Source organism: Piliocolobus tephrosceles, chromosome 6 (genome assembly GCF_002776525.5).
Source record: "Piliocolobus tephrosceles isolate RC106 chromosome 6, ASM277652v3, whole genome shotgun sequence".
Classification (NCBI taxonomy): Eukaryota; Metazoa; Chordata; class Mammalia; order Primates; family Cercopithecidae; genus Piliocolobus; species Piliocolobus tephrosceles.
This window is the reverse complement of record NC_045439.1, coordinates 111,522,039-111,544,886: the sequence shown is the minus strand read 5'-3', so window position 1 is coordinate 111,544,886 and position 22,848 is coordinate 111,522,039. Positions and strand designations below refer to the sequence as shown.

General features: G+C 38.5%; 1 protein-coding gene across 3 annotated transcripts in view; it reads right to left on the bottom strand.

The window, feature by feature from the left end:
- BAZ1A (bromodomain adjacent to zinc finger domain 1A) overlaps window positions 1-22,848 on the bottom strand; it is a 128,665-nt gene that overhangs the window by 60,577 nt on the left and 45,240 nt on the right. For all 3 annotated transcript variants that reach the window (XR_002734774.1, XM_023227459.1, XM_023227458.2), the window contains exons 4-6: window positions 19,633-19,776; window positions 5,095-5,196; window positions 1,288-1,375 (exon numbers count right to left, since the gene is read on the bottom strand). Coding sequence is in view for 2 of the 3 variants with exons in the window: in XM_023227459.1 (XP_023083227.1) it covers window positions 1,288-1,375; window positions 5,095-5,196; window positions 19,633-19,776 (334 nt within the window). In the remaining variant the exon portion in view is untranslated. The remainder of the gene's footprint in view (window positions 1-1,287; window positions 1,376-5,094; window positions 5,197-19,632; window positions 19,777-22,848) is intronic.

The window sequence follows — 22,848 nt, the reverse complement described above, 5'->3', positions numbered from 1 at the left end:
AAATAAAATAAAATAAAAAAAAAGAAATCCCAGCCTCAAGTGATCTTCCCACCTCAGCCTTAGGAGTAGCTAGGTCTACAGGCATGAGGCTCCATTCTATTGCTTTTTTTACTTAGTGTGTCTTTATCCCAATAAAAGTTGAATATTTTGCATTTTAAAAAATTACTTTGGACCGGGCGCGATGGCTCAAGCCTGTATTCCCAGCACTTTGGGAGGCCGAGACGGGTGGATCACAAGGTCAGGAGATCGAGACCATCCTGGCGAACACAGTGAAACCCCGTCTCTACTAAAAAAATACAAAAAACTAGCCGGGCGAGGTGGCGGGCGCCTGTAGTCTCAGCTACTCGGGAGGCTGAGGCAGGAGAATGGCGTAAACCCGGGAGGCAGAGCTTGCAGTGAGCTGAGATCCGGCCACTGCACTCCAGCCTGGGTGACACAGCGAGACTCCATCTCAACCAAAAAAAAAAAAAAAATTACTTTGAGTTTTACCATTTAACTTTTTACTTGGTATGCAATGTGAAATCTCTAAAACTTGACTTTTTCCTCTCTTAATGGTTATTAACAAAATATAATCTGCTTAGTATTAGCATGATACATTATTATTATTATTATTTTGAGACAGGGTCTCACTCTGTTGTCCAGGCTGGAGTGCAGTAGTACAATCACAGCTCACAGCAGCCTTGACCTCTTCAGGCTCAGGTGATCCTTTTATTTCAGCTTCCTAAGTAGCTGGGACTACAGTTACCACCACCACACCCAGGTAATTTTTGTAATTTCTGTAGATACAGGGTTCGCCATGTTTCCCAGGCCAGTCTCCTGGGCTCAAGCCATACGTACACTTTGGCCTCCTAAAGTGCAAGGATTATAGGAGTAAGCCATGGTGCCCAGCCAATGCTCTTTTTATTATACATCGTTCTCTCATCTAGTAGGCTCTGTTTAGCATTGTTCTTTGAATCTGTCTATTCTTCATAAGCCAGAACCACACTACAGGTATTAGGAAGCAACAGCTGCCCCACTAGATAACTTTTCTTTTTCTAAATTTTCTATTTTCACCTGTCCTTGTTGGTCTTTTTTATAAGTGGTAGTAACTGAACCACCTAGCAATTCTAGCAATTTTAAAAATAGTAATTAATCTAAGAAATATTTTTCAGAAGTACTAAAAATTGGTTCCAGATTTAAAAAGAGCAATCTTTAATCATCTTTGAAATAACATTTCAGCAATGTAACTTTATAACACTACCCATTTTGTTTTCTGTCTTCCAACAAATAATTTCATTATTTGATTACCTTTATTTTAATGATTCCATCTTGTGGTTCACAGTGTTGCTTCAGAAAAAGCTTTAGTTTATCACGAGAAAATAGGTGTTTTCTCCGGCTACAGGAAGCAAGGAAGTCAAAGAGGGTAGTGTTAGCATCAAAGAGTTCAACCCAAACTCCGTAATTTCTGTAAATTTATAACCTGAATTTCAAGCCTAGGAATCAAAGGATACTTCATCTTCTAACAGTATTTATGTAGAAGTTACAAGAAACTTTTACAGAGGTATTTATGTAGGAAGTTATAAGATCTACATGAGTCAATCTATTATAAAAAGTCTATTACAAAAACAGCATATGCATTTGTTGTTTAGGGGCCACTGAGAAAACAAACTTCAAGGGCCAGGCGCGGTGGCTCACGCCTGTAATCCCAGCACTTTGGGAGGCCGAGGTGGGTGGATCACGAGGTTAGGGGATTGAGACCATCCTGGTTAACATGGTGAAACCCTGTCTCTACTAAAACTACAAAAAATTAGTGGTGGTGGTGGGCGCCTGTAGTCCCAACTACTTGGGAGGCTGAGGCAGGAGAATGGCATGAACCCGGGAGGCAGTGAGCCGAGATCACACCACTGCACTCCAGCCTGGGCAACAGAGCAAGACTCTGTCTCAGAAAAAAAAAAAAAGAAAAAAAGAAAAAAGTAAACAAAAAAGAAAACAAACTTTAAGGAAAATATGCTATAGAGAGTAAATCAAATTTTATAAAATTAGATTATTACCCCTACAAGTATAACCATTAAAATTCTCTTAAAAATTAAAATCAGGCCAGGCACAGTGGCTCACGCCTGTAATCCCAGCACTTTGGGACACTGAGGAGGGTGGATCACTTGAGGTCAGGAGTTCGAGACCAGCCTGGCCAACATGGTGAAACCCCATCTCTACTAAAAATACAAAAAGAATTAGCTGGGTGGTAGTGGCAGGTGCCTGTAATCCCAGCTACCTGGGAGGCTTAGGCTGGAGAACTGCTTGAGCCTGGAAGGCGGAGGGTGCAGTGAGCTGAGATTGCACTGCTGTACTCTAGTCTGGGAGACAGAGTGAGACCCTGTCTCAAAACAAAGCAAAACAAAACAAAACAAAAAATTAAAATCAGTAGACTACCAGAAATCATATTAAGTGCTGCATATCAAGTGGATATTGTAAACAAAGTTGAACATAGCTTATATCAAATTTTAAAACATTTTGTATTTAAGTCTCATGACAACCAACAAATCAGTGGGATGAAAATTAAAAGAGGCTTAAAATTAATATTCTAAAACATACTGTTTTTTATTCTCCCTTGCCCCCCAGTTAAAAACAACCACAAGAGTAACCACCACCACCACAAACAAAACAAAACCAATAGAAAAGAAATAGAAGTATTTCTGGAAAAAAGTAAATGTTTTAATTGAGTTCAATGTATTCCTTTCAAGAAAAAGCCAAGTTAAAAGCTCCAGTAAGTGAATAAACCATATATGATTTTTAAGTAGTGGCCTTCCCAAAAATGTATAGTTAGCCCTCTATATCTGTAGATCAAAAGTATTTGGAGAAAATAAAAACTGCATCTGTACTAAACATGTACAGACTCTTTTTGTTGGTCAGTATTCCCTAAACAATACAGTATAACAAGGAATTATATTTCATTTACATTGTATTAGGTATTATAAGTAACCTGGAGAGGATTTAAAGTATATGGGAAGATGTGTGTAGGTTATATCCAAATACTACACCAATTATGAAACTTGAACATCCAAAGATTTCCCTCCCACACAGATAACCAAGGATGACTATATTCTTTTCCTAGATTTAAAGCTCCTTGAGAACAAGGACTCCGCTATATCTCTGCACCATACAGTAGGTGATAAAGAGAAGGTAATTACTTGTTGACTGCTGAAGAAACTAGTCCTCAAGGACTACATTAGTTTACGTGGTAGCTACTAGCCACATATTGTTTATTTATAAATAAAATTAAAAACTCAGTTCCCTCATTCTTTCTAGCTACATTTCAAATTCTCAATGGTGACACATGGCTGTTGGATAACATACATATAACACTTCCATTATAAAAGAAATTTCTGCCGGGCACGGTGGCTCATGCCAGCACTTTGGGAGGCCAAGGTGGGTGGATCACGAGGTCAGATCGAGACCATCCTGGCTAACATGGTGAAATCCTGTCTCTACTAAAAAAAAAAATACAAAAAATTAGCCGGGCGTGGTGGCAGGCACCTGTAGTCCCAGCTTCTTGGGAGGCTGAGGCAGGAGAATGGTGTGAACCCGGGAACCAGAGCTTGCAATGAGCCGAGATTGTGCCACGGCACTCCAGCCTGGGCGATGGAGCAAGACTAAAAAAAAAAAAAAAAAAAAAAAAAAAAAGGAAAGTTCTACATGTCAATACTACTCTAGCATATCAAGTCTTCTTCTTTATTAGAGGAATATTACCATCTCTTTATTAAAATAATAGCATTGTACTATTTTTTGATGCTAACAAAGACCTATAAGTTATTTAAGTCTTTTATTATGAAGTATAACTTTCTCACCTTGTAATTCTTTGGCTTACCAATTAGGAAAAAAATGAGCTAACCAAGACTGTAACCATGGTCTAGCAGAATAATTAAAGTATAAATCAAAAAGTAAATAGAAAAATGAAAAATATTAAATAGGGAATTACATTATGTAAATAACATCCTGAACTAAAGGCAAAAGAAAAAAACTCAACTGTGAATGAGGAAAATATCTGTAGTCTCAACAGTGCTATTCATGAGCCCATAAACTAAACACAATTTTAAAAGTTTGAATAATCAAACATTAGTTTTGGAATATTATTTTTGAATATACAGTAAAATGTAGAATGCTCTAGAGATCTTAAACTAATGACGAGCCCCCCAAAACCAACAAACCAACAAACCACACATACCTCAATACAGCCACAGAAAGTGATGTATCTATCTCAGGATTCTCTTAATACTTATATTATTATTACCACTTTTGTTTGGACACATGAATATATATGGAACAAAAGCAATGAGAACACAAGCAAAACTTATTTTACGTTAAATGAAATGCAAGACTGACTCCTAGGTGGCAGGTTGACAGCTGGCTGATATCTTCTTACTTTCAGATGACTAAGAGCCTAAACCCAACAGGCAACAATAGGGATTTTCCTAAAATATATCTGTATAACCTAAAGCCAGTTATTTTATGTATTAACTACTCACTAAAGCAACTTCTTATATTAACTTCTGTCTCCTCTGATTAGGCCTCAAACAAGAACTTTTAAAAGATACTCATTTTTTATGATTTAACTTTCTTAATGAATAGGAAAAAACTGATCAAATGTTTGTCTAATGAATACTACAAACATTAACATTTATAAGCACCTTCATTAATATTAAAAATTAAGTTATCTCATGAAAAGTACTTCATAAATAGGACCCTTTTTAATTCTTTAGATAGAAGACTATTTGGGGTTAGTCATCTAAACAAAGGGCTCAATCAGTCCATTAGGATTTTTTTTTTAATAGAGACAAGGTCTTGCCACATAGTCCAGGCTGGTCTTGAACTCCTGGCCTCAAGTGATCCTCCTGGCTTGGCCTGTCAAAGTGCTAGGATTACAGACGTGAGCTATTCCACCTGGCCTTCATCAAGATTCTTAGGATTTATTTTAATCAGTCTATGAACATATAAATGTACATTTACTTTTTAAAAGGAAAGCAATCACAGTACTTCCTATTTCTTCTACATCAGACCTTTTTAATCTTACATAATTATTTTACTTTGAACTACTATTGAGAAGATAGTGAGTTTTACCTGATTTGTGTTGCTTTAACAATAGCAGACTCATGTAATTCTTTTTTAGTGGGTTGCACTTTATACTTGAATAGTAAGGGATCAATTGCATCTTTTTTCTTCCTAAAAAGAGGAGGGAAAAGACAAGTCAGTTAATAATTTGGAAAATGAAATTTTAAATGGAAACCTAGTAAGAATACACTATAACAAAATCACATATTTCAAAAATTTTGTTTGTTTTTGAGATGGAGTCTTGCTCTTATTGCCCAGGCTGGAGTGCAATGGCACATCTTGGCTCACTGCAACCTTTACCTCTTGGGTTCAAACTATTCTCCTGCCTCAGCCTCTTAAGTAGCTGGGATACAGGCATGCACCACCAGTTAATTTTGTATTTTTGGCAGAGGCAGGGTTTCACCATTGGTCAGGCTGGTCTCGAACTCCTGACCTCAGGTGATCTGCCTACCTCGGCCTCCCAAATTGCAGGGATTACAGGCATAAGACACTGTGCTTGGCCACATATATCAAAATTTTAAATTTTTATTGTTTTTTAGAGACAGCGTCTCGCCTTGTCACCCAGGCTGGAGTGCAATGGCATCATCAAAGCTCAGTGCAGCCTCAAACTCCTGGTCCCCAGAGATCCTCCTACCTTGGCCTACCAAAGTGTTGGCATTATAGGTATGAGTCACTGTATGTGGCCATGTATTTTCACTTTAACTAGGGTTTTGTAAGTTACTGATCCCTGCCTCCACCATTCTATTAGCCAAAGCAGAAAAAAGCACTATTTTGTTTTAGGTAGGTATTTTAGCTACTCATTCAATACATTGTCCTTGGGTGAAGAAAGTAACTAGAGATGAAGCATAGAGTACCCAGTTTAAAGAGTAAAAAATTAAAAAAAAAAAGTTCTTGGATTTGCTTTTAAACTTTCTTTACAGCTATATAATCCAAGAATAAAAATGGAGACAATGTAGTTTAAATTGGCCAAGAGACTACACATTTAATCCCTACCCCCCATCAACTTCACATCTTTTCTTCCCTTTGAGGGTGTATTCATTCATTTATTCAATAGTTACCAGTCTGCAATGTGCCAGATACTCCTCTAAATAGTGAAGATTCAGTAGTCAACAAAATAGAAACAGTGAGGAGATACAAGCAAACAAAAACATATACAACAGGAGAAGTGATAAGTTCTATGAAGAGAACAGAGTACAGGGTGGGGGAGCCACTATTTTATAGAGTGATCTCTGATAAGTTGACCGAGTATGCCTTCAAAGAGGTTGATATTTAAGCAGAGATCTGGAAGGGGGAAAAAAAAAAAAAAACACCAACCAAGGGAGCAACTCATGAAAAATCTTGGGGAAATGAATTTCTAAAAAAAGAGAAAAGAAGTAAAAACCCTGAGGGGGAGGAGGCATGCACAATTTACAAAAGTAGCAAAATGAATTAGGAAAATGAAAAAAGATTCAGAGATGTAGCAGCAGTGCCAGATTACAAGGCTTTGGATATTACTCTGAATAAAGTCACTAGAGGATTTTTAATAATAAAGTGATAATAACTTAACTTACACTTCAGAAGGATCACTCTGGCTGCTATGTGGAAAAGACAATCTGGGGCAGGAGTGTAAACAGGAATACCAGTTGGAAAGCTACTGAGAACTGATTGCAGCATGGACTTAAATGGAAGTAGCAGCAATAGAGAGAAGAGGTAGGATTCTGAAAATGCCACCTCTGTGAATGTAAAGAGGATGTAAGTGGGGGTCATAGAGAAGAGCAGAAAATGATATGGTAAGATGATTAAGAAAAGTACTAACAATGAGAATCAGATTTAAAGTTACATAAATATAGCACACACAAAGCAGGGGAAGTGTTAAACACAAAAGGGATATGACACAATTAAACGAGTAAAACTATTTACCTACAATAGCATTACATTCTAAGTTGGAAGGCCAAGTATCTCTACACTAAGACTCAGTATATACGTAAATCAGTAGATGTATTTAAATCTGCACCTGTACTATATAGAATATCTAGTATTTTCTATTCTATTAAAGTTCATTACCAAGTTAATTTCACAACCTACATGGGGCCATAACAACCTGTGGTATGAAAAGCACTGTTCCAAGAGAACAGATCAAAGAGAGAATTCTAAATGTAAAGAAAGAAGCAATGCTGGCTGGGTGTGATGGCTCACACCTGTAATCGCAGCACTTTGTGAGGCCAAGGCTGGTGGATCACTTGAGCTGAGGAGTTTGAGACCAACCTGGGCAACATGGGGAAACCTACAAAACACACACACACACACAAAACCGAGTTGGATATGGTGGCATGCGTGTGTGGTCCCAGCTACTTTGGAGGCTGAGATGGGAGGACCACTTGAGCGTGACTGGAGGCTTCAGTGAGTTGTGATTGTGCCACTGCACTCCAGCCTGGGTGACAGAGCAAGACCCTGTCTCAAAAAACAAACAGGATGGACGCAGTGGCTCACGCCTGTAATCCCAGCATTTTGGGAGTCTGAGGCAGGTGGATCACCTGAGGTCAGGAGTTGGAGAACAGCCTGGCTAACATAGTGAAACACCATTTCCACTAAAAATACAAAAAATTAGCCAGGTGTGGTGGTGTGTGCCTGTAATCCGAGTTACTCAGGAGGCTGAGGCAGGAGAATCGCTTGAACCGGGAGGCAGAGATTGCAGTAAGCCGAGATCGTGCCATTGCATTCCAGTTTGGGCAACAAGAGAGAAACTCCGTCTTCAAAATAATAATAATAATAATAATATAAAATAAAAAACAAACGAAGCAATGAGAGGAGTTCTCAATAAGAAAATTTCAGCCAGGTGTGGTGGCTCACACCTGCAATCCCAGCACTTTGGGAGGCGGAGGCAGGCAGATCATGAGGTCATTAGTTTGCAACTAGCCTGGCCAATATGGTGAAACCTCATCTCTACTGAAAATACAAAAATTAGCTGGCCTTGGTGACCTGTGCCTGTAGCCCCAGCTACTTAGGAGGCTGAGGCAGGAGAATTGCTTGAACCTGGAAGGCAGAGGTTGCAGTGAGCTGAGATCGCACCACTGCACCCCAGCCTGGGCAACAGAGCGAGACTCCGTCTCAAAAAAAAAAAAAAGAAAGAAAATTTATTGAAATAAAGGAAAAACAAATGAGTTTTAATGAATTAGCAGCAGTTTAAGAACAAGAGAATTAAGTTAACTTAATACTTTTTGAATAGGTCTCAACTTAGCACTAACCACTACCATTTTATACATAAGAGATTGATCAAGTATATTAAGTTGCACTTAAAATTATTACCAGTGGCAATATTAATTACAAATGTTATAAGTATGTATTTTACTATGCATTATATATTAACATAAATATATTTTATATAACCAATTAAATACACAAAAAAAATTAGTTCCCCCACATTTTTGTAAATTATAAAATAATTAATATACTAACAGGAGAGAAAACCAAGATGTGAGTAGTAATTCCTAAAAATTTAGATTCTAACTGAGTATTCAGATATTGGTATGGAGTCTAGAAAACTTGTATATGGACCTTTTTTAGGGGAGACAGGGTCTCACTCAGTTGTCCAGGCTGGAATACAATGGCACGATCATGGTTCACTGCTGCCTCAACTCCCAGGCTCAAGTGATCCTCTTATCTCAATCTTCTGGGTAGCTGGGACTGCAGGCATGTGCCACCCATGCCCGGCTAATTTTTTGTATTTTTTGTAGAGACAGGGTTTCTCCACATTGCCCAGGCTGATGTATAACTCCAGGGCTCAAGCAATGCCCCCACCTCAGCCTCCCAAAGTGCTGGGATTACAGGTGTGAGCTACCATACCAGAGCTTATCTTTTTTTCTTTTTGAGACAGAGTTTTGTTCTTGTTGCCTAGGATGGAGTGCAATGGCACAAATCTCGGCTCACTGCAACCTCTGCTTCCTGGGTTCAAGCAATTCTCCTGCCTCAGCCTCCCGAGTGGCTGGGATTACAGGTGCCCGCCACCATGTCCAGCTAATTTTTGATATTTTTAGTAGAGACAGGGTTTCACCATGTTGGCCAGGCTGGTCTCAAACTCCTGACCTCAGGCAATCCACCCACCTCGGCCTCCCAAAGTACTGGGATTACAGGCATCAGCCACTGCGCCTGGCCCCAGACTATATCTTAATGGATTTAAGGCTGTAAAATGTGTGAGTTTATATGTGCAAAGAATTATCTTTTACTGTTCTTGCTGTACCATGAAATTCATTTGTGAAGATAAATAGAAATTTTTTTCTAATCAGTGAAAATATTCTTACTGGGGCTTTGCTATCTATAATACTTATGCAAAATTCTATATAAAATAAAATCCTAATTGCACTCTTCCCAAAGAAGCACAATTACTGGAGACCAAGAAAAACTGCTTCTTATAATATGAATTCACCTACAAGATAGAAACTACAAGGACAATATTAAAAAGAACTTACATTTTAATCTTTTTTCTTGCTACCCAAAGCCTTGGCCTAAATAGTTGAATCAAGTTGAATTTAGTGATCTCAATCATGATGGTGACTCACCATTTTATTACCAACAAGTGTAGACCTGTGTTTAGTTCTACAACAAGCAAACATCAAATATTGTACTTATAAAATCAGAACACCATTCCGATTATTTATTCACAACAACATTTCACAAATGTTTATTTCAATATGCCTAGTTATATATGTAAATTTTAATTCTACTTTGATTTTACCATAATAGAAGTTGTTTTTCCTAATATATTATGAACATTTGACAATAAAGTTATAAAAAATTAAACAATTTTGTGTATCAGCGGAACAGAAATGACCAAAAAAACTCCTATACTTTCAACATAAAGGTTTCTTTTAAGAGAAATCATCAAATTGTGTTCATAACTATTCTACAATGACAACCCACTAACTGATTAGGCACAGGTGGTTACTTATGGTGAGAGAGATATATATAAAAAAATTTAAAATGCTAATGTTATTTCTCACACATTAATTTTCCATCCATGGAACTACAAATAGCAAAACAATTGGGTCTGCTTCTTTAAAAATAACACTCAGATTCCATTATCTTACTAACAATTAGTCAAGTTATAATGACAGCTAGACTACATTGCATGAAAGTACATATAATATTTTGAAGCTAGATACATATTATTGCAGACCTTTTTTTTTTGAGAAAATGTCTCGCTCTGTCGCCCAGGCTGGAGTGCAGTGGCGCAATCTTGGCTCACTGCAACCTTCGACTCCTGGGTTTAAGCAATTCTCCTGCCTCAGCCTCCCAACTAGCTGGGACTACACGTATGTGCCACCACGCCTGGCTAATTTTTTGTAATATATTTTTTTTTTTTTTGAGACAGAGTCTCGCTCTGTTGCCCAGGCTGGAGTGCAGTGGCACGATCTCTACTCACTGCAAGCTCTGCCTCCTGGGTTCATGCCATTCTCTTGCCTCAGCCTCCCAAGTAGCTAGGACTACAGGCGCCTGCTACCACACCTGGCTAATTTTTTGTATTTTTAGTAGAGACGGGGTTTCACCATGTTAGACAGGATGGGCTTGATCTCCTGACCTCATGATCCACCCGCCTCGGCCTTCCAAAGTGTTAAGATTACAGGCATGAGCCACCACGCTCTGCCCCAGACGTTTCTAAAACAGTTTGCCCTTGTGCTCCTGCAAATCACCACCAGGACAGGATAGGTAACCAAAAGCATACTCATGTATTCATGTACTATTTTCAGGTCAGGCTAAAGGATTTTTTATAATGTACTTCAACTTTTGATATGTGTTTAGAGATGGTTCCATAAAACTTGATCCATTGTAAAAAATAGGCAGCAGCCTGATAGCTTTAAATCACAATAACAGATTATATTATTAGAAAGCATCATTCACATACTAATTCGAGCTGCTACGAATACCATATTTGGTTTCTTTTACAAATTCTAAAAGCAACTACACAAACTCACCTATACCTGGCACATCTGGCTACTGAAATCAGATGGTAAACTAGTGACTGTTTGAGTCAGGACTGTCTATCAATTTAGTTCAGATTCCAGAGAATTTGTGATTGCAGATGAACTTCATTATTTGGCTGTTAACAGGGGAAACCTGTATCAAGTAATCACACACAGTGTGGTCTCACCAAGTTGTAAGGATATTCACACATAAATTTTATTTAAAAATCTATTAGTAATTTTTGAGTGAAAGGAACAATAACAAACAATATAACATTACTGGGCCAATTTTTTTTTTAAATTATTATTATTATACTTTAAGTTCTAGGGTACATGTGCATAACGTGTATACTGGGCCAATTCTTGAACGGCAAACATTAAGAGTAAAAAAAAAAAAATTATTGAAAGCAGACACAATACATATGTAAAATTTCAGAGAGAAAGACTAGGAGATAAAACCCTAATCCTCTTTACCTCAATCTTATATAACAAAATATTGTTTCTAAAATACAGTCCAAACTCTCATCTAGTCCTATTAAATAATAGCCAAGAAGTCAATTTTTAAATAAAATTTACTTTTACTTATAAATATGCCCCCCCCCCAAATATATCAAGATATTTTTAAAACTCTGGTAGTCAGAATATATTATTTAAAATAAACTCTGTAACTTAGTCTGGGCACAGTGGCTCACGCCTGTAATCTCAGCACTTTGAAAGGCTGAGGTGGGCAGGTTACTTGAGGCAGGCGATTACTTGGGACCAGGAGTTCGAAACCAGCGTGGCCAACATGGCAAAACCCCATCTCTACTAAAAATACAAAAATTAGCTGAGGGTATTGGCGCACACCTGTAATCCCAGCTACTCAGGAGGCTGAGGCATAAGAATCTCTTGTGCCTGAGAGGCGGAGGTTGCAGTGAGCCGAGATTGTGCTGTTACGTTACAGCTTGGCAACAGAGCCAAGAATCTGTCTCAACACAAAACAAAACAACAACAACAAAAATCACAACTCTATAACTCAACAACAAAAAGACAAACAACCCAATTTAAAAACAGGCAAAGAACTTGAATGGGTATTTCTCCAAAAAAATATACAAATGGCCAGTAAACACATGAAATGATACTCAACATCATTAGTCATCAGGGAAATGTAAATCAAAACCATGAGATACCATTTTACACCCATAGGATGACTATAATTTTTAAAAACCACAGTATAACAACTCATGGCAAATGTATGGTGAAATTGGAACCCTCTGATAATGCAGGTGAGAATGTAAAGTGGCACAGCTGCTGGGAACAATAGTTTGGCAGCTCCTCAAAAAGTTAAGCATAGATTACCATACGACCCAGCAATCCACTCCTAGGCATATATCTGCATGAATTTCAAACACGGACTCAAGCAGATCCCTATATGCCAATATTCAATACAGCATTATTTACAGTAACCAAAAGGTGGAAACAATCCAAATACCTATCAATAGATGAATGGATAAACAAAATGTGATATACACATACAATGGATTATTCAGCCACAACAAGGAATGAAGTTCCTAATTGTGCTACAACATAGATGAACCCTGAAAACATGTTAAGTGAAATGAGCCAGATGCAAAAGGGCAAACATAACCTATCTCTATCTATACAAAATATCTAAAATAGGAAAATTCAAAGAGACAAAGTAGATCAGAGGTTCCTAGGGGCTGGGAGGAGGGAGGAAAACAAAGTTATAGCTTAATGGATACAAAATTTCTATTTCAAAGTAAACAGTGGTGATAGTTGTACAACACTGTGAATGTAATTGATGCCCTTTTAACTATTTTTAAATTTAATTTAAAATTTTTTTAAATTTAAAAAAAAGTCAAAAGTAAAAAAATATACATTTTTTTAAATTACTAAACTTTATTGACACATAACTATCACCCAAAGTCAACAGTTTACATTAGTGTTCACTCTCAGTGTTACATATTCTATGGGTTTTCACAAATGTAGATAATGACAGGTATCCTCTTGTGGTTTGAAAACATTAAAGAAAAAAATTCCAGAAATAAATAATTCGTAAGTTTTAAATTGCATGCCGTCCTGCCCCATCCCACCCAGGACATGAATCTTCCATTTGTCCTACATATCCACACTGTATACACCGTGTATATGCCAAAGAGAAGCCATAAAGTGCTTCCTTTAAGTGAAAAGGTAAAATTTCTGGACTTAATAAGGAATAAAAAATTGTATGCTGAGTTTCCTAAGTTAATCTATGATAAGAATGAATCTTCTATTCATGAAATTGTGAAGAAGGAAAATGAAATTTGTGCATAGTGTATATAGTCTGGTATTATCTGTGGTTTCAAGAATCCACTGAATGTCTTGGAACATATCCCCCATGGATATAGGAGCACTACTGTATTGTACACAATAGTCTCAACGCCCCAGAAACCCCCTGTGCTCTGACTATTCATCCCTCCCTTCTGAAAACCCCTGGCAATCACTTATTCTTTTACTGTCTCCATAGCTTTTTGCCTTTTCCAGAATGTCACAGTTGGAATCATACAGTATGGAGCCTTTTCAGATTGTATAATGTATATAGGCATATACCCACATGAGTTTAAATATATAGTACATTTCTTTCAGTTAGTACATATGCATTTAAATTTCCTCTATGTTTTTTCATGGTTTAATAGCTAATTTCTTTTTAGTGCTGAGTAATATTCCATTGTCTTTATGTGCCACAGTTTATCCACTCACCTACTGAAGGACATCTTAGTTGCTTCAATGTTTTGGAGGTTCCAGATAACACTACTATAAACACCCATGTGCAGGTTTTTGTGTGAATGTAAGTTTCCAGTTCATTTGAGTAAATACCAAAGCATGCAATTGCTACATGATATAAAAGTATGTTTGGTAGTATAAGAAACTGACAAACTGAGCTCCTAAGTGGCTATGCCATTTTTCATTTCCACCAGCAATAAATGGAGTTCCTGGTGCTCCACATGCTCACTAGCATTTGGTGTTGTTAGTGTTCTGGATTTCGGTCATTCTAATAAGTACACAGTCATATCTCATTGTTGTTTTAATTTACAATTCCCTAATGACATATGATGTTGAACATCTTTTCATATGCTTACTTGCCATCTATATGGCTTCTTTGGTGAGGTACCTGTTCAGATCTTTTGCCATTTTTTAATTGGGTTGCTCATTTTTTTGGGTTTTTTGAGACAGGGTCTGGCTCTGTCACCCAGGCTGGAGGGCAGTGGCTCAATCAGCTCACTGCAACCTCCACCTCCTGGGTTCAAGCCATCCTCCCACCTCAAGTCTCCTGAGTAGCTGGGACCACAGGCCCGCACCACAATGCCCGGCTAATTTTTTTTTTTTTTTGGTAGAGATGGGGGTTTCACTATGTTGCCCAGGCTGGTCTCGAACTCCTGAGCTCAAGCAATCCACCCCCCGTTGGCCTCCCAAAGTGTTGGGATTATAGGCATGAGCCATGGTGCCCAGCCCTCATTTTCTTAATATTGAGATTTAAGAGTTATTTGTATATTTTGGATAACAATCCTTCATCAGATTATCTTTTGCAAAACACTCTGTGGCTTGACTTCTCATTCTCTTGACAATGTCTTCTGCAGAGTAAAAGTGTTCATAATTTTAAGGAAGTCCAGTTTACCAATTACTTCTTTCATGGGTTATGCCTTTTGTGTCATATCTAAAAAATTATCACCATATCCAAGGTCATCTGGGTTTTCTTCTATGTTTTCTAGGGGTTTTACACTTAGGTCTACAATCCATTTTGAGTTAATTTTTGTAAAAAGTGTAAAGTCTATGTCTAGATTTTTTTTTTACATGTGTATATCCAGGTTTTTCTAGCACTATCGATTGAAAAGACTATTTTCTCTACTGTTTTACCTTTGCTGCTTTGTCAAAAGTCAGTTGATTACATTTATGTGGGTCTATTTCAGAAGTGTTTATTCTGATTCATTGATCGATCTGTCTATACTTTCACCAATACCACACTTTATGGATTACTGTAGTTTCACAGTAAGTTTTGAAGCTGGGTGGTGTCAGTTCTCTGACTTTGTTTTTCAATACTGTGTTGGCTATTCTGGGTCTCCCGTCTTTCCATATAAACTTTATAATCAGTTTACTGATATCCACAAAATAACTTGCTGGGATTTTGATTGGGAATGCATTGAACCTACATATTAAGTAGGGATAAGCCTACAGATCAAGATGGGAAGAACTGACATCTTGACAACACTACATATATCTTGTAGACATAATGAGCTATGTGATGCTGGGTAAATTTCCTAACTCCGAACTTCCATTTCTACTAAGTGATATGAGGATACGTCCATTTACCATTACAGAATGATTCTAAGAAATAAAACAATTTATGTGAGTGTTGTTATAAGCCTAAATGAAAAAATGTTAATGAATAAATGAATAAAAATAAATGAATAAGTACTTGTTCCCTTCCCTTTTCTTTAAACAACCTACAGAAACATGAGAAAATCCACATTATGTTTTGATGGCAAGGAAAATTACCTGGAAGTCAATTTATTACTCAAATTAGAGAATTTTTAAAAATTAGGGAATTAATTTAGAAATAGTAAGGTCCAAAGACAGCTATGTATCTGACGATGTCTACATACAGCAGTAGCAATCCACAAACAAATAGGTATTTTATGATACTGATGTATAGTGAAGGCTGAGATTCTTTAATCATAGACAAATTAGTTAAAAATAACTGTGAGCCAGGCGGGGTGGCTCACACCTGTAATCCCAGCACTTTGGGAAGCCAAGGCGGGAGGATCACCTGAGGTTGGGAGTTCGCGACCAGCCTGACCAACATGGAGAAACCCCGTTTCTACTAAAAATACAAAATCAGCCAGGTGTGGTGGCACATCCCTGTAATCCCACCTACTCGGGAGGCTGAGGCAGGAGAATTGCTTAAACCCGGGAGGCAGAGGTTGCGGTTAGCCGAGATCGCACCATTGCACTCCAGCCTGCCCAACAAGAGCAAAACTCCGTTTCAAAACAAAAATAAATAAAAATAAAAATAAAAATACCTGTGAATAGGCCAGGTGTGGTGGCTCACATCTGTAATCCCAGCACTTTGGGAGGCCAAGGCAGGTGGATCACCTGAGGTCAGGAGTTTGAGACCAGCCTGGCCAACATGGCAAAACCCCATTTCTACTAAAAATACAAAAGTTAGCTGGGTGTGGTGGCATGCACCTGTAATCCCAGCTACTTGGGAGTCTGAGGTGGGAGAATCACTTGAACCAGGGAGATGGAGTTTGCAGTGAGCTGAGACTGCACCACTGCACTCCAGTCTGGGCGACAGAGTCAGACTCTGTCTCAAAAAACAAAACAAAACAAAAAAATCCTGTGAATAAATAATTGATTAGGCCAGGCGTGCGGGCTCAATGCCTGTAATCCCTACACTTTAGGAGGTTGAGGTGGGTGAATTGCTTGAGCTTAGAAATACCAGACTAGCCTGAGCAACATGATGAAACCCCATCTCTACAAAAAATACAAAAAATTAGCTGGGCATGGGTGGTGTGCACCTGTAGTCCCAGTTACTAGGAAAGCTGGCTTGAACCCAGGAGGTCAAGGCTGCAGTGAGCTGAGATCACGCCATTGCACACTCCAGCCTGGGTGACAGGGTGAGACCCTGTCTCAAAAACAAAAACAAAAAAACAAAAAATAATTGATCAGCTTATTCACTTTTCTCATATCAAGGGTCTATTCCAAGTTAACTGTATACAAGGGATATGGCACAGTCTATTTAGTCAGGAAATTATGACTGATTGCTCCTATAGCCAAATTCAATCATACTTTGTAGTAAACTTCCTACAGATGTCACAAGTAGGATTCACCAATGGAAGTCTTCTTCAAAATGCTACATTATAACAGGCAAAATATTTACTAATACTAACTGAAATTTTGAATTAATGTGCTTTGTATTCAAGTTACTAACTGAAATTTTGAATTAATGTGCTTTGTATTCAAAGTTACAAATTAGCCAAAAAATATGCAGGTAGCTCATGTCCATATCTGCAAAAGGGACATTCATGAGCTGAATAACAGCATGCTGATCCCCAGAATCTACACAGTCCTCATCTCAAATCACCTCACAGCACTTAATTAGAAAAGTATATGAAAAGTTACTACATGGGGCCAGGCATGGTGGCTCACGCCTATAATCCCAGCACTTTGGGAGGCCGATATAGGCAGATGAACTGAGGTCAGGAGTTCAAGACCAGCCTGGCCAACATGGTGAAACCCAGTCTCTACTAAAAAATACAAAATCTAGCCAGGCGTGGTGGCACGCGCCTGTAGTCCCAGCTACTCAGGAGACTAAGGCAGGAGATCACTTGAATCCAGGAAGGTTGCAGTGGGCCGAGACTGCACCACTGTACTCCAGCCTGGGCTACAGAGTGAAACTGCATCTCAAAAAAAAAAAAAAAAAGTTACTACATGGGTCGGGTGCAGCGGTTCACACCTGTAATCCCAGCACTTTGGGAGGCCGAGGTGGGCGGATCACTTGAGGTCAGGAGTTTGAGACCAGCCTGGCCAAACTGGAGAAACCCTGTCTCTACTAAAAACACAAAAATTAGCTGGGGGTGGTGGCACATGCCTTTAATCCCAGCTACTAGAGGGGCTGAAGCAGGAGAATCACTTGAACCTGAGAGACAGGGGGTTCCAGTGAGCCAAGATTGTGCCACTGCACTCCAGCCTGGGCAACAAGAACGAAACTGTCTCAAAAAAAATTCAGATAAATAAATGCTTACCATATTTAAACATGAACTTTAAAAATACCTTGCATATACAAAATCTGTGTTCAATCCTTTAAGACTGGGCTTAGTTTTTATACCTTGAATTAAAATTTTCAAGAGGCATTCCAAAAAATTAGAGACTTTATTTGTACTTATTGTTAATGAATACTTACATGTTTACTTATATTTGTACCTATGCACACACTCATCTCATTTACAACTAACTCCATTTAAAGGTTACAATCTTTGACATAGTCCAAACAAAACACATGAAGACATGCTCAAGGACATACATTTACTACTATAATTCCCACAAATTTTGCATCCCGAACCCTATACTTAACAGAAGACATGAACAAGTAATACAGTAATTTATTTTTCTGGTTAAGAGTAGCAAGTTGGCCGGGCACAGTGGCTCCTGTCTGTAATCCCAGCAGTTCAAGAGACTGAAGTGGGAGGAACTCTTGAAGCCAGGAGTTTGACACCAGCGTGAGCAATATAGCAAGACCCTGTCTCTACTTTAAAAAAAAAAATTTTTTTTTTAGTTAAAAATTAACCAGGCATGGTAGCATGCACCTGTAGTCCTAGGTACTTGGGAGGATGAAGCAGGAAGACTGCTTGAGCCCAGGAGTTTGAAGCTGCAGCGAGCTACGATCTCACCACTGCACTCCAGCCTAGGCAACAGAACAAGATTCCATCTCTTTAAAAAAAAAAAAAAAAAAAAAGCGAGAGATGTATCAAAAGACTTATACAGGAGCATGTCATGCTTCATTCACTCACTTAAAAATTACTCTGTCAGACAATGTGCTAGTTAGATGACCTTGTACAAAGCCAATTAACCTTCCTGAGTCTCAGGTTTTTTCTTGTTAAATTAGAATTACAACACTTTTCCAGAACTGACCAAAATGCATATAAAGCACTTAGCACAGTGCCTGATCATAGTCAATTCTCAAATGCTAGTTATAGCTATAATAGTTAATGTCAGGTAAAATGAGAACTTGAACAAAAAGTTTCTGAAAGAACTTATCAACACTGGTGTTTCAGGAGCAAAGTAAAAGAAGTAGGTAAGAGTGATCTCAGATTTCTTTTTTTTAACATTATGGTACTGTTCACTAAAAATAGGAAACCAAGGAAGACACAAGACAGGTGGGAGAAAGCATTTTGAAGTCTGAGATGCCTAAAAGGGACCAGAATGGAGAAACAATGATTTAGAATAGTCATTGTGGAGAACAGAAGAGGTTGCTGAGCTAAAACATGTAAAAGAACTTTTAATTGGTCGCAGACTCAGCTGAGATTTTAAATTCCTAGCTACATGTTTGTGTGATTTTTCTCCAACAGCACCCAGATGACACAGACCATCAACTGTCTGAATTTTAGGTGGTCACAGCGTTTCTTTATTGTGTGTGCCAAAGGGAATGACTGTTAAAGTACAGAATGGATTTTTTCAAGTAAACAAAAGTAGGGACCAGGTGCGGTGGCTCACGCCTGTAATCCCAAGACTTTGGGAGGCCGAGGCAGGTCGATCACCTGAGGTCAGGAGTTCGAGACCAGCCTGATCAACATGGTGAAACCCTGTCTCTATCACAGATACAAAAATTAGCTAGGCATGGTGGAGGGAGCCTGTGATCCCAGCTACTCAGGAGGCTGAGGCAGGAGAATCGCTTGAACATGGGAGGTGGAGGTTGCAGTGAGCTGAGATTGAGCCACTGAACTCCAGCCTGGGTGAGAGAGCGAAACTCCTTCTCAACAAAAAAAAAAAAAAAAAAAAAAAAAAAAAAGTTGTTTCAATGGAATATCAGTAGGCAATTTGCCAAATAATTTAAAAATTAATAAAAATCACTTACCCATTTTGAAAAGAACAGCTTTGTGTTTCTGAATCATCACTATCACTGATGATAATAGTTTCTCCATCCACACTGTTAACATGTCCATTAGCAAAACCATTTTGATGTGATGGAGGGAGGACTTCCAAAATCCTACACTGCAACCTGAAATAAAATGATACATTTAAAAATGCAAATCATTTGATATTTTACAGCCAAACATTTCAGAGCAACCAATTTGTTTTGAACCAGTTATTTTGTTTTCCAGAGTCTATTAGCTGATTTAAACAATTTAATTAAAAAGAAAATCTGTGGGGCCAGGCCCGGTGGCTCATGCCTGTAATCCCAGCACTTTGGGAGGCCAAGGCGGGCGGATCACGAGGTCAGGAGATCGAGACCATCCTGGTTAACACGGTGAAACCCCATCTCTACTAAAAAGACAAAATATTAGCCAGGTGTTGTGGCGGGCATCTGTAATCTCAGTTACTTGGAAGGCTGAGGCAGGAGAATGGTGTGAACCCGGTAGGCAGAGCCTGCAGCGAGCCGAGATCACACCACTGCACTCCAGTCTGGGAGACAGAGCGAAACTCCATCTCAAAAAACAAAAAAAGAAAATCTGTAACATTTAATTTAAGCAAATATTAGACATAATTTAAAGCTGTAAAACTATTTTAAAACACAATTTATCAAGATTATACAAAATTATCTGATTTCCTTCCTTCTGCTAGCTCTGGATTGTTTGTTCTTCTCCTAGTTCCTTAGGTTGTAAAGTTAGGTTGCTGATGTGAGATCTTTCTTGTATTTTAATGTAAGGATTTATAGCTAAAAACTCCCCCCTTAGCACTGCTTTTGCTGTATCCCATAAATTTTGATATATTTTTGTTTTCATTCATCTCTAAGTTACTTTCTAATTTTCCTTAGGATTTCTTCTTTGCTCCACTGGTTGTTTAAGAGCGTGTTTTAAATTTTCATAAATTTGTGAATTTTCCAGTTTTCCTTTGTTAATGATTGCGAAGTTCATGTTGTTGTGGTCAGAGAAGATACTTTGTATGAGCTCGTGATGCTTAATTTTAGGTGTCAACTTGACTGCAAAAGCAGATAGTCGCTAAAGTATTATTGCTGAGTGTGTCTATGAGGGCGTTTCCAGAGAAGAGTGGCGTGTGAGTGAGTGGACTGAGTCGGGGAAGATTCTCCCTCAATGTGAGCAGGCACCATCCAATTAATTGGGGGCCCAGACAGAACAAAAAGGCAGAGAAAAGACAAGTTCATTCTGATTCCTGGAACTGGGATACCTCTCTTCCCTTGCCTTTGGACATCAGCAACTCCAGGTCCTCCAGCCTTTGGATTTTGGGACTTGTACCAGTGTCCCCTCCTCCATACTCTCTCCCCATCCCTTCTCCTATCTCTCTCTCTCGATATGTATCTCCTGTTGGTTCTGTCTCTCTGGAAAACTCTGTCTAATATAGATATCTACCTTCTAAAATCCACTGAGACTGAATTTGTGACCTAGCATAAGGTTTATCCTGGAGAATATGCCATGTGCACTTGAGAAGAATGTGTATTGTTGTTGGGTTGAGTGTTCTGTCTGTTACATCTAGTTGATTTATTGCATTGTTCAGATCCTCTATTTCTTAACTTCTGCCAGGTTGTTCCATCCATTATGGAAGATGGCGTACTGAAGTCTCCAGCTATTATTGTGAAAATGTCTGTTTCTCTTAGCAGTTATATTCCTAACTAAAGTTAACTGTTTAGAAAGTCATATATTGGCACAGTATCTTATTTTACAGATTTGGGGCCTTGTAATTTTTGAAAGTATCCAATATTTTAAATTCTAAAATTCTTCAGACTATAACCTTTTTATTCTCATGAATTTTGCTGTGACTTCTGATCTCTGGAAAGCTTCCTATTCACTAACTCTATCACCCCTATTCTGGCTTCCTTTACTCTGCATACTGTATCTGGATTTTATGGGCCATGATTTTAGTCTCATTCAACCACAATTAAAATATTCCTTAATCCCATCTCTATTGTGCCAATTTTCAATGCTAGAAAAGACAGCACCTGTTTTCTCTCCACACTCACTCTTGTTCCAAATTCTTTACTTCCTGCCTTGAAACCATGAGTCTCCTATGAATTCAAGGTTAGGATCTCACTGTTATTGTTGAGATAACTTTTGTTCGTTCTCAAAACAGATTTCCAAAACTTTCTCCTTTCCTCAAGTCCCAGTCTCAGTGCTTTAACATTAGAAAATGAAACAGATCTTGACTTAGGCTCTTTGACTTCCTTCTCAACATCAAATGTCCATATCCTTTATAACTGTTCCAGCCCGTAACCTCTTCTCTTATCCCGCTGCATTGTGTTTCTCCTCCTGTGTATCTTCAGTTTTCCTCTGCTAAGAAACATACTCTTCAATATCCTAGAAAGGTTACATCTATCTCTAGCTTTCTAGAGACTTCAGGGTATGGTCTCTTCTCACTCCCTAGAGGGACCTCCCATTGCTGAAGCCAAAGTAGATTCCAAGAACAAAAACAATCCAATTTTTATAAATATCCCCTTATATGGAAGCATAGTGATTGCCAAAGCAAGGGGAAGACCAAGCAAAGATAATCTGCATCTGTACCTGCTCTGTGGACATTTTGCTTCTTGTAAAGACCATTTGCACGCCTGTAATCCCAGCACTTGGGGACGGTGAGAAAGGCAGATCAATTGCTTGAGGCCAGGATTTCAAGACCAGCTTGGCCAACATGGCAAAACCCCATCTCTACTAAAAATACAAAAATTAGCTGGGTGTGGTGGCACGCACCTGTAATCCCATCTACTTGGGAGGCTGAGGCACAAGAAGTGCTTGAACCTGGGAGGCGGAAGTTGCAGTGAGCCGAGATCATGCCACTGCACTCCAGCCTGGGCAACAGAGTGAGACTCTGTCTTAAAAAAATTTTTAAAAAGCCAGGCGTGGTGGTGCTGCACACCGGTAATACCAGCTATTCAGATCCTGCAACTGCATGCACCCCAGCTTGCGTGACAGAGTGAGACTATCAAAAAAACAAAACAAAACAAAACAAAATTTCATTGGCTAAAAAATAAATTAATAGCAACTTCCAATCAATTTATAATCTGCTTTTCAATGTACCCTCTTCTCCCAGGACTTATTCACCCATCAGTGAAGTCTTCTCTCCTTCCATTTACTGTCGTGTGGTTCAAAAGTGTGACTTAGATTGTCTCTCCACTTCCCTACCC